The sequence below is a fragment of the Coregonus clupeaformis genome, chromosome 5 (genome assembly GCF_020615455.1).
Source record: "Coregonus clupeaformis isolate EN_2021a chromosome 5, ASM2061545v1, whole genome shotgun sequence".
NCBI lineage: Eukaryota > Metazoa > Chordata > Actinopteri > Salmoniformes > Salmonidae > Coregonus > Coregonus clupeaformis.
This window is the reverse complement of record NC_059196.1, coordinates 726,011-739,212: the sequence shown is the minus strand read 5'-3', so window position 1 is coordinate 739,212 and position 13,202 is coordinate 726,011. Positions and strand designations below refer to the sequence as shown.

Below are 13,202 nucleotides of genomic sequence, written 5' to 3'. Positions count from 1 at the left end.
CAGCTGGGACCATAGTCACCAAGAAAACAATTGGTAACACACTACGCCGTGAAGGACTGAAATCCTGCAGCGCCCGCAAGGTCCCCCTGCTCAAGAAAGCACATATACAGGCCCGTCTGAAGTTTGCCAATGAACATCTGAATGATTCAGTGGAGAACTGGGTGAAAGTGTTGTGGTCAGATGAGACCAAAATGAAGCTCTTTGGCATCAACTCAACTCGCCGTGTTTGGAGGAGGAGGAATGCTGCCTATGACCCCAAGAACACCATCCCCACCGTCAAACATGGAGGTGGAAACATTATGCTTTGGGGTTGTTTTTCTGCTAAGGGGACAGGACAACTTCACCGCATCAAAGGGACGATGGACGGGGCCATGTACCGTCAAATCTTGGGTGAGAACCTCCTTCCCTCAGCCAGGGCATTGAAAATGGGTCGTGGATGGGTATTCCAGCATGACAATGACCCAAAACACACGGCCAAGGCAACAAAGGAGTGGCTCAAGAAGAGGCACATTAAGGTCCTGGAGTGGCCTAGCCAGTCTCCAGACCTTAATCCCATAGAAAATCTGTGGAGGGAGCTGAAGGTTCGAGTTGCCAAATGTCAGCCTCGAAACCTTAATGACTTGGAGAAGATCTGCAAAGATGAGTGGAACAAAATCCCTCCTGAGATGTGTATAAACCTGGTGGCCAACTACAAGAAACGTCTGACCTCTGTGATTGCCAACAAGGGTTTTGCCACCAAGTACTAAGTCATGTTTTGCAGAGGGGTCAAATACTTATTTCCCTCATTAAAATGCAAATCAATTTATAACATTTCTGACATGCGTTTTTCTGGATTTTTTTGTTGTTATTCTGTCTCTCACTGTTCAAATAAACCTACCATTAAAATTATAGACTGATCATTTCTTTGTCAGTGGGCAAACGTACAAAATCAGCAGGGGATCAAATACTTTTTTCCCTCACTGTATATATACACACATACACATATACACATACACATACACATATATACATACATACATACATACATCCATACACACATACATATCCTTTTTTAAATGATATTTCCCTTCATTACTTTCCAACCCCACCACCCCTTCCCCAATTGGAGTAAACTAGTGAACAACAACGCTTAGGCCTCTACTTCCAGCCCATACATACTATATACATTTTATGGACACAGTCAAATTCTACAATAATTATATTTTGTTTGTTTTTACTCCTGAACTTCCTCCGATCATTTTCATGATGTCCATCTGGTTTGCTTCTATATGCCATATTTTTCTAACTGTGCTCTTTCACAAAAGCTCTCAACCTATAACCTATATATTTATTATGGACACAGAATGCTTTACATTAGTTATCTTGTTGTTATTAGTTGTTGTTATTAGTCCCATCCTTCAGCGCCATTCAACAACTCCCATCTATCTCTTAACACCATCCATATTGGATTTCTATTTGCCATATATTTTTCAACTGTACTGTGATGTTTTACAAAAGTTCTGAACCTTTCTATTCTCATTGTTTCTACAGATCTTTTCAGATCACCCAGTAGTTCTATCTGCAAGGTTAGCTCCAGGTAAATATTGCAATCCTTTAGCCATTCCTGGACCTGTGTCCAAAAACAAGCTACAAATGGACAGTACCAAAACAAATGATCTAATGATTCTGTCTCTTCGCAGCAAAATCTGCAGAGCTGGGAAGATTGTATCCCCCATATAAATAACATTCTATTGGTAGCAATAATTTTATATAATAATGAAAAAATTTTACAATTCTAAGTTTTGAATCCGGCGTCGTTTTGCGTATCAATTCATAAACACTATGCCATGGAATCGGTACGTCAAAAATCTCTTCCCAACTATTTTGCAATCTATATGGGACGGCTGTCAATCCTTTGGTCCTTAAATTAAACTGGTATACTTTTTTATTTATCACAATTTTCTTTAACCAATTATATTATTTAATGCAGGGCCGACAGACAAGTTCCTTACTTTTTCCCCCTTCCACTTTCCTTTTCCATTTTTGCGGTAATGCTGCAATTATTTGGTTGTAATTTTGGGTAGAGCAGACATTTCCATATGTAATATCATTTACGAAGATTATACCTTTTTTAAACATTTTGTCAAAAAAAAAAAGGTTTTTTATCAATTAGTATATTTGAGTTTAACCACAATATTTGTTGCATTATTTGTTCTGTCGTTTCTGGAGGATTAAATTGAAATTGCAAACAACTTTCTATGGCTTGTTTTAGAAATAGTGATATTTGGGAGATTATTTCCTTTTCAAATAACTTAAAGTGAGAGGTTGTAATCTGAATAAAGGGAAAAGGGACATTCTTGAACATTGGGTGAGACAATCTTACTCATTTGCTAGAGAACCAGTTCGGATTTAAGTATAACTTTTGTATGAAGTCGCTCTGGATAAGAGCGTCTTCTAAATGACTAAAATGTAAAATGTAAACGTATGACTGAAGCTTTTAGTGATAGGTCTAATACTTTAATATTTAATCATTTCTGTCCTCCGAATTCATATTCATTATACAAATAGGCCGGTTTAATATTGTCTGGCTTGCCGTTCCAAATAAAATTGAATATTATTTTCTCATATAATTTAAAAAACTGTTCGCTAGGCGTAGGCAAGACCATAAGCAAATAGGTAAACTAGGATAATACTAAAGAGTTAATCAGGGTGATTTTTCCACAAATTGACAGGTATTTATCTTTCCGTGGTAGCAAGATTTTATCTATTTTTGCTAACTTTCTATTAACATTTATTGGAGTGAGATCATTTATTTCATTTGGGATATGTATTCCGAGTATTTCCACATCACCATCAGACCATTTTATTGGTAAACTACATGGTAATGTAAAAATTTAATTTTTTAGTGATCCAATACGTAATATAGTACATTTATCATAATTTGGTTGTAATCCAGAGAGGTTCGAAAATGTATCTAGATGCTCTATGAGGCTGTGGAGGGATTCAAGTTGTGGATTTAAAAGAAAACATGAATCATCAGTGTACAATGGCACCTTTGTTTTTAAGCCCTGGATTTCTAATCCCTTGATATTATTGTTGGATTTGATTTTAATAGCTAAAATCTCGATGGCAATAATAAATAGATATGCCGATAGTGGACAACCTAGTTTCACTCCTCTTGACAGGTTAAAACTTTCTGAGAAACAGCCATTATTTACTATTTTACACCTAGGGATACTATACATGATTTTAACCCAATTTATAAGAGATTGTCCAAAATTGAAATGCTCCAGGCATTTATATATAAACCACAGTCGTAATTTATCAAATGCCTTTTCCAAGTCTGCTATGAATAGCAGGCCTGGTTTCCCAGATTTTTCCTAGTGTTCTATTGTTTCCAGTACTTGCCTTATATTACAGTGGGGAAAAAAAGTATTTAGTCAGCCACCACTTAAAAAGATGAGAGAGGCCTGTAATTTTCATCATAGGTACACGTCAACTATGACAGACAAAATGAGAAAAAAATATCCAGAAAATCACATTGTAGGATTTTTAATGAATTTATTTGCAAATTATGGTGGAAAATAAGTATTTGGTCACCTACACACAAGCAAGATTTCTGGCTCTCACAGACCTGTAACTTCTTCTTTAAGAGGCTCCTCTGTCCTCCACTCATTACCTGTATTAATGGCACCTGTTTGAACTTGTTATCAGTATAAAAGACACCTGTCCACAACCTCAAAACAGTCACACTCCAAACTCCACTATGGCCAAGACCAAAGAGCTGTCAAAGGACACCAGAAACAAAATTGTAGACCTGCACCAGGCTGGGAAGACTGAATCTGCAATAGGTAAGCAGCTTGGTTTGAAGAAATCAACTGTGGGAGCAATTATTAGGAAATGGAAGACATACAAGACCACTGATAATCTCCCTCGATCTGGTGCTCCACGCAAGATCTCACCCCGTGGGGTCAAAATGATCACAAGAACGGTGAGCAGAAATCCCAGAACCACACGGGGGGACCTAGTGAATGACCTGCAGTGAGCTTGGACCAAAGTAACAAAGCCTACCATCAGTAACACACTATGCCGCTAGGGACTCAAATCCTGCAGTGCCAGACGTGTCCCCCTGCTTAAGCCAGTACATGTCCAGGCCCGTCTGAAGTTTGCTAGAGTGCATTTGGATGATCCAGAAGAGGATTGGGAGAATGTCATATGGTCAGATGAAACCAAAATAGAACTTTTTGGTAAAAACTCAACTCGTCGTGTTTGGAGGACAAAGAATGCTGAGTTGCATCCAAAGAACACCATACCTACTGTGAAGCATGGGGGTGGAAACATCAGGCTTTGGGGCTGTTTTTCTGCAAAGGGACCAGGACGACTGATCCGTGTAAAGGAAAGAATGAATGGGTTCATGTATCGTGAGATTTTGAGTGAAAACCTCCTTCCATCAGCAAGGGCATTGAAGATGAAACGTGGCTGGGTCTTTCAGCATGACAATGATCCCAAACACACCGCCCGGGCAACGAAGGAGTGGCTTCGTAAGAAGCATTTCAAGGTCCTGGAGTGGCCTAGCCAGTCTCCAGATCTCAACCCCATAGAAAATCTTTGGAGGGAGTTGAAAGTCTGTGTTGCCCAGCGACAGCCCCAAAACATCACTGCTCTAGAGGAGATCTGCATGGAGGAATGGGCCAAAATACCAGCAACAGTGTGTGAAAACCTTGTGAAGACTTACAGAAAACGTTTGACCTGTGTCATTGCCAACAAAGGGTATATAACAAAGTATTGAGAAACTTTTGTTATTGACCAAATACTTATTTTCCACCATAATTTGCAAATAAATTCATTAAAAATCCTACAATGTGATTTTCTGGAGAAAAAAAATCTCATTTTGTCTGTCATAGTTGACGTGTACCTATGATGAAAATTACAGGCCTCTCATCTTTTTAAGTGGGAGAACTTGCACAATTGGTGGCTGACTAAATACTTTTTTCCCCCACTGTATCTCCAATGTATCGCCCATGTAAAAAACCTGTCTAATTAGAATGAATAATGTCCGACAATACCTTTTTAATTATATGCGCTATACATTTTGCTAGAATTTTTGCATCACAACTCTGAAGTGTAAGAGTCCTCCAATTTTTTTAATGGACTGGAACAGGATAATATTTTCCACTTGTATCCTGTTTCAGTAATAATGAAATCAGACCTTCTTCTTGAGTGTCTGATCACCTACCATTTACATAGGAGTGGTTAAAACATGTGAATAACGGTCCTCTGAGTATATCAAAAAAGGTTTGGTATACCTCAACTGGTATGCCATCCTACCCTGGAGTTTTCCAGGACCTAAAGTCTTTAATTGCATCCAGAAGTTCCTCCTCTGTAATTTCACCTTCACATTAGTCTTCCTGTATGGCTGTTAATTTTACATTATCAATAGAAAAAACATCTCTACAATTTGCTTCAGTTAAAGGAGATGGAGGCGACTGAAACGAAAACATATCCTTAAAGTACTTTGTTTCCTCCTTCAAAATATAATTTGGTGAATCATGGGTGACTCCGTCATTTGTAACCAGTTTCAATAAATTATTTTTGGTAGCATTCAGTTCATTTATTAACAACTGACATGTATCACTGGAGAACAGACATGTTACCATACACAGTGTACAAAACATTAAGGACACCTGCTCTTTCCATGACATAGACTGACCAGGTGAATTCAAGTGAAACTATGATCCCTTATTGATGTCGCTTGTTAAATCCACTTCAAATCAGTGTAGATGAAGGGGAGGAGAGAGGTAAAAAATTATTTTTAAGCCTTGAGACAATTGAGACATGGATTGTGTACAGTATGTGTGCCATTCAGAGGGTGAATGGGCAAGATAAAATATTTAAGTGCCTTTGAACAGGGTATGGTAGTAGGTGCCAGGCGCACCGGTTTGTGTCAAGAACTGCAACGCTGCTGGGTTTTTCACGCTCAAGAGTTTCCCGTGTGTATCAAGAATGGTCCACCACCCAAAAGACATCCAGCCAACTTGACACAACTGTGGGAAGCATTGGAGTCAACATGGGCCAGCATCCCTGTGAAACGCTTGACACCATGCCCCAACGAATTGAGGCTGTTCTGAGGGCAAAAGGCGGTGGAGCAACTCAGTATTAGGAAGGTGTCCTTAATGATTTGTCCACTCAGTGTATATAATAGAACTAACACCATCCATGCTCTGAGGCGCAGGCAGGAAAACCATGTGAGTGAAGATACCGTGGGCATGCTAAGAGGAGGAAAGACCTGCTCCTGGTCCTGGAGAGCTGCAGTTTGTTCCAGCCCATCTCTAACACACATACATCTACTAATCATGATCTTCAAATTAGAACGTGTCTAGTTTTCTCAGGCGTGTTGGTGCTGGGCTGGAACAAAAGCCTGCAGTCCCCAAACACTGTCGTTAGCCACCCCTGTTGTAAAGAGAAAATTGTGCTAAGGGACCAAGGAACACAGGGAGGTTGGTTAAAATCACCCTTTTAACAGGTATGGAAAAGAGGACATTATAGCGTGAAGTGAAGTGTTAAATAGATGGATGGACGCTAATCCTTTAGTTCCCACAGCGTTGATCAATCAACAGCATCATGCCATGGAGAGAAGCATGTACACACTGCCCTCTGCTGGTAGGACCAAACCCTGCTGTGGAACCAATCAGCTGATGAGAGCAGATAGTAGTAGTAGTCGTAACAGTAGTAGTAGTAGTAGTAGTAGTGGTGGTAGTAGTAGTAACAGTAGTACCAGGAGTACCAGTAGTAGTAGTATTATTAGGAGCAGTAGTAGCAGTAGTAGTAGTAGTAGTAGTAGAAGTGGTGGTAGTAGTAGTAACAGTAGTACCAGTAGTAGTAGTATTATTAGGAGCAGTAGTAGCAGTAGTAGTAGTAGTAGCCATAGTAGTAGTAGCAGTTGTAGTAGTAGTATTATTAGGAGCAGTAGTAGTAGTAGTATCTGTAGTATTAGTAGTAGTATACTGAACAAAAACAAACGACACAACATGCAACAATTTCAACAATTTTACTGAGTTACAGTTCATATAGGAAATCAGTCAATTGAAATAAATAAATTAGGCCCTAATCTATTGATTTCACATGACTGGGCAGGAGCGCAGCCATGGGTGGGCAGGGAGGACATAGGCCCACTCACTGGGGAGCCAGGCCCAGCCAATCAGAATGAGTTTATCCCACAAAAGGGCTTATTACAGACAGAAATACTCCTCAGTTTCAACAGCTGTCCGGGTGGCTGGTCTCAGACCATTCCGCAGGTGAAGAAGCCGGATGTGGAGGTCCTGGGCTGGCGTGGTTACACGTGGTCTGCGGTTATGAGGCCAGTTGGACGTACTGCCGAATTCTCTAAAACGATGTTGCAGGTGGCTTATGGTAGAGAAATGAACATTAAATTCTCTGGCAACTGCTCTGGTGGACATTCCTGCAGTCAGCATGCCAATTGCACGCTCCCTCAAAACATGAGACATCTGTTGCCTTGTGTTGTGTGACAAACGGCACATTTTAGAGTGGCCTTTTATTGTCCCCAGCACAAGGTGCACCTGTGTAATGATCATGCTGTTCAATCAGCTTCTTGATATGCCACACCTGTCAGGTGGATGGATTATCTTGGCTAAGGAGAAATGTTCACTAACAGGGATGTAAACAAATTTGTGCACAAGAGAAATACGCTTTTTGTGCGTATGGAAAAATTCTGGGATCTTTTATTTCAGCTCATGAAACATGGGACCAACACTTTACATGTTGCGTTTATATTTTTGTTCAGTATAGTAGTAGTAGTAGTAGTAGTAGTAGTAGTAGTAGTAGTAGTAGTAGTAGTAGTAATAATAATAATAGCAGTAATATTATCAGTATTAGCAGTAGTAGTAGAAGGGGAGTGGTGTGAGATAGAGATAGAGATAGATAGAGAGATAGAACAAGAGAGAGATAGTCAGAGAAAGAGAGAGAGCGGGGGAGGGAGAGAATAAAATAGTATGAGTTTGAGAGAACAGCCAGTAGGGACATGACAGAATGTGTGAGTGAGTGCAAGCGTGGCAACGGTTGTTGACATGAGACTGGTCTTCCCCCAGCCCACCCCCCGCCCGCTTCATGATTACACCCAACTCAAAACCCTGCTGCAGCCCTGTGTATATGAAAGAAAAACAGCACACACGCACGCACACAGAGAGTACAGTCTATGGAGATGGGGCAGTCTGGAGCCTAATGATTCTAAAAAGTTCATTACCACATTCGTCTAGGTCTGTGACTGCGGGGGAGGCAATATCAGAGAGCATTAATAAACATTCTCTAGACTAGCAGCACAGAGACACAGCTATTATATCGGTCTTTATTAACATAAGAGAGATATCTGCACACATTCAACACTCCAACAGTTTTATAAATTAAACAACTTCAAAAGGACTTTATGCACAGCGAGAGAACAAAGTTAGCACTCCTCTCTCGGAGGCCTAATGAATGGCTCGGCATGTGCGCCTGTTCATTTCTTTGAACTCATTATTTAATTAAGCGACTCATGGATGAGAAGCAAATATAATTTACGACGCAATCGCGCTTCATTTGAGTATGTATTCCTTATCTCTGGGAAATAACACACACACACAAACACACTGTACATACACACACACGCTGTACATACAGTGCATTCGGAAAGTATTCAGACCCCTTCCCTTTTTCCACATTTTGTTACGTTACAGCCTTATACTAAAATGGATTAAATACAAAAATGTCCTCATCAACCTACACACAATACCCCATAATGACAAAGAAAAAACAGGTTATACATTTTTGCAAATGTATTAAAAATAAAAAACAGAAATACCTTACATAAGTATTCAGACCCTTTGCTATGAGACTCGAAATTGAGCTCAGGTGCATCCTGTTTCCATTAATCATCCTTGAGATGTTTCTACAACTTGATTGGAGTCCACCTGTGGTAAATTAAATTAATTGGACATGATTTGGAAAGGCACACACCTGTCTATATAAGGTCCCACAGTTGACAGTGCATGTCAGAGCAAAAACCAAGCCATGAGGTCGAAGGAATTGTCCATAGAGCTCCGAGACAGGATTGTGTCGAGGCACAGATCTGGGGAAGGGTACCAAAAAAAATACAGGTGTGCCAAGCTTGTAGCGTCATACCCAAGAAGACTCAATGCTGTAATTGCTGCCAAAGGTGCTCCAACAAAGTACTGAGGAAAGGTCTGAATACTTAAGTAAATGTGATATTTCCGTTTTAAATTTTTAATACATTTACAAAAAAAACAATTTAATCAATTTTAGGATAAGGCTGTAACGTAACAAACTGTGGAAAAGTCAAGGGGTCTGAATACTTTCCGAATGCACTGTACAGTGGGGAAAAAAAGTATTTAGTCAGCCACCAATTGTGCAAGTTCTCCCACTTAAAAAGATGAGAGAGGCCTGTAATTTTCATCATAGGTACACGTCAACTATGACAGACAAATGAGGAAAAAAATTCCAGAAAATCACATTGTAGGATTTTTTATGAATTTATTTGCAAATTATGGTGGAAAATAAGTATTTGGTCACCTTCAAACAAGCAAGATTTCTGGCTCTCACAGACCTGTAACTTCTTCTTTAAGAGGCTCCTCTGTCCTCCACTCGTTACCTGTATTAATGGCACCTGTTTGAACTTGTTATCAGTATAAAAGACACCTGTCCACAACCTCAAACAGTCACACTCCAAACTCCACTATGGCCAAGACCAAAGAGCTGTCAAAGGACACCAGAAACAAAATTGTAGACCTGCACCAGGCTGGGAAGACTGAATCTGCAATAGGTAAGCAGCTTGGTTTGAAGAAATCAACTGTGGGAGCAATTATTAGGAAATGGAAGACATACAAGACCACTGATAATCTCCCTTGATCTGGGGCTCCACGCAAGAACTCACCCCGTGGGGTCAAAATGATCACAAGAACGGTGAGCAAAAATCCCTGAACCACACGGGGGGACCTAGTGAATGACCTGCAGAGAGCTGGGACCAAAGTAACAAAGCCTACCATGGGCCAAAATACCAGCAACAGTGTGTGAAAACCTTGTGAAGACTTACAGAAAACGTTTGACCTGTGTCATTGCCAACAAAGGGTATATAACAAAGTATTGAGAAACTTTTGTTATTGACCAAATACTTATTTTCCACCATAATTTGCAAATAAATTCATTACAAAATTCTACAATGTGATTTTCTGGATTTCTTTTTCTCATTTTGTCTGTCATAGTTTACATGTACCTATGATGAAAATTACAGGCCTCTCTCATCTTTTTAAGTGGGAGAACTTGCACAATTGGTGGCTGACTAAATACTTTTTTCCCCCACTCTACATACATAGTTATGTTTTTTTTTATGTATCACTGAAAGCTTTATAAGAGATCCCTGGTGGGAGCAGTAAACAGTGAGCGGACAAGAGCAAGCTGCCCCTCCCTCCTTCCCCTGCACCTCCTCCTCTTCCAAACTCTTAAAGGGATACTTTGGGATTTTGGCAATGAGGCCCTTTATCTACTTCCCCAGAGTCAGATGAACTCTGGGGAAGTTGATAAAGAGCCTCATTGCCAAAATCCCAAAGTATCCCTTTAACATCCACTCTACCCCATGTCTACCTCTCTGGCTGGCTGGCTGGCATGTTGGAACTGCACTTTATCTTACCCTACTAACTAACACACACTTACTGCATCCTAACATGGCTGGATTACTGCTGAGTTCTCAGTCAATTAGTTAAACAGTGAGTAGGGTAGTGGTCCAGTAGATATCCTACAGCGAGTAGGACAGGGATACGGGTCCTTACCTTTAGTGGCCCCTGCGGCCCCCAGGTGGTAGATGGCCCCTAGGATGAGCCACAGAGCCCTCTGCTCCTCCACTGAGATGCCCAGCACCTTCATGGCTGCCTGCAGCTTGGTGAACTGCTGAGATGACTTCTGTTTGTCCTCCGGCTACAAGGAGGGAGGGATGGGGGGAGGGAGGGAGGGAGGGAGAAGAGGTGGAGGGGTTAAGACAGTTTACCAGTTGTCCCACACACACAATTCAGAAAAGGACATATAATACACATAATAATAAGAGCATAAAAACAGCAATTTACTTTAGACTGAGGCACAATTCCGAAGGCGCTGTTCTCTGCAAAGTGGTTAAAGTGCAGCTCCGTTCTGAGAGGAAACAGGGGAAATGAACAGGTTGAAATCACCGTAAATAGCTAGTTTACACCACAAGGTTAACATGAGAACAAGATGATATACACAAGACCAAGCTTCTGCAATCTACTGCAACCACCCACTTCAATTCAATCCCAATTGAGAGGTGGTAGAGGGCTCACCTGAGTGTGGTGTCAGCTCCGGCCATCAGGTAGTAGAAGACGTTGAAGGTGGACTCAGTCTCTGGCCGTTTGGTCACTCTCAGCTTCTCAAGCAGCATGGTCTGAGGTACAGGAAGAGGACAACAAGATGTCAATATGTGTGTGTGCGTATGTCAGTGTCCATGCCCGTGTGTGTGCGCGTGATACTGCCTACCTGTATGGATGCTGAGGCCACCTGGCCAGCCTGGTCGAAGTCCAGAGAGACAATCTGAGAGAAGCGGCTGGCGTTGGTGTTCATGCAGGTGGAGCTGTTCCCAAATGCTTCCAGGATGGTGTATACTGCCTGCCACTTCTCCCCTGCAGGGATGAAGGGAGGTAGGGCATGTGGTCGGGGGACAAGAGGAGGGAGGAAGGAAGGGGGTGGACAGCGAGGGGGACAGAGGACAGTTAGAGGACAGTTAGAGGACAGCTTTATTTATTTCAAATATCATGTCAGTGTTTTGGGATTTCACATTCAATAATGATCTATTTGTGAGGGGATTAGACTACCATGCTGTGTGTTTCTTTGATAATCATGTTATGTCATGTCAGTTAGGCTTTGTCAATGATTCCCTTAGTGGAGCTCCTTTCCCTCCTTCGAGTTCAAGATGAGCAGGAACACCTCATTACTCAAAGAGCAGGTCTGACTCACTTAACCCTAATTGCTCCTGTAAGTCACTCTGGATAAGAGTGTCTGCTAAATGACTAAAATGTAAATGTATGTATGTGAAACTTACACTACATGGCCAAAAGTATGTGGACAAATTAGTGGATTTGGCTATTTCAGCCACTCCCGTTGCTGACAGGTGTAAAAAATTGAGCACGCAGCCATGCAATCGACAAACATTGGCAGTAGAATGGCCCACACTGAAGAGCTCAGTGACTTTCAACGTGCCACCGTCATAGGATTGCCACCTTTCCAACAAGTCGGTTCATCAAATTTCTGCACTGCTAGAGCTGCCCCGGTCAACTGTAAGTGCTGTTATTTTGAAGTGGAAACATCTAGTAGCAACAATGTCTCTGGCCGCGAAGTGGTAGGCCATACAAGACCACAGAACAGGACTGCCGAGTGCTGCAACCCTCCCTCACTAATGAGTTCCAAACTGCCTCTGGAAGCAACGTCAGCACAATAACTGTTAGTCGGGAGCTTCATGAAATGGGTTTGCATGGCAGAGCAGCCGCACACAAGCCTAAGATCACCATGCGCAATGCCAAGCGTCGGCTGAAGTGGTGTAAAGCTTGCCGCCATTGGACTCTGGAGCAGTGGAAAAGCGTTCTTTGGAGTGATGAATCACGCTTCACCATCTGGCAGTCCGACGGACGAATCTGGGTTTGGCGGATGCCAGGAGAACGCTACTTGTCCGAATGCACAGTGCCAACTGTAAAGTTTGGTGGAGGAGGAATAATGGTCTGGGGCTGTTTTTCATGGTTCGGGCTAGTCCAGTGAAGGGAAATCTTAACGCTACAGCATACAATGACATTCAAGACGATTCTGTGCTTCCAACTTTGAGGCAACAGTTTGGGGAAGGCCCTTTCCTGTTTCAGCATGACAATACCCCTGTGCACAAAGGTCCATACAGAAATGGTTTATTGAGATCGGTGTGGAAGAACTTGAAGGACTGCACAGAGCCCTGACCTCAACCCCATCGAACACCTTTGGGATGAATTGGAACACCGACTGCGAGCCAGGCCTAATCGCCCAATATCAGTGCCCGTCCTCACTAATGCTCTTGTGGGTGAATGGAAGCAAGTCCCCGCAGAAATGTTCCAACATCTAGTGGAAAGCCTTCCCAGAAAAGTGGAGGCTGTTATAGCAGCAAAGGGGGGACCAACTCCATATTAATGCCA

At 41.8% G+C, this 13,202-nt stretch overlaps 1 protein-coding gene across 4 annotated transcripts in view; it reads right to left on the bottom strand.

The window, feature by feature from the left end:
- LOC121558156 (unconventional myosin-XVIIIa-like) overlaps positions 1-13,202 on the bottom strand; it is a 153,285-nt gene that overhangs the window by 73,207 nt on the left and 66,876 nt on the right. For all 4 annotated transcript variants that reach the window (XM_045211603.1, XM_045211605.1, XM_045211608.1 and 1 more), the window contains 4 exons: positions 11,530-11,672; positions 11,337-11,437; positions 11,106-11,169; positions 10,815-10,959 (listed from right to left, as the gene is read on the bottom strand). In XM_045211603.1, the coding sequence (XP_045067538.1) occupies positions 10,815-10,959; positions 11,106-11,169; positions 11,337-11,437; positions 11,530-11,672 (453 nt within the window). The remainder of the gene's footprint in view (positions 1-10,814; positions 10,960-11,105; positions 11,170-11,336; positions 11,438-11,529; positions 11,673-13,202) is intronic.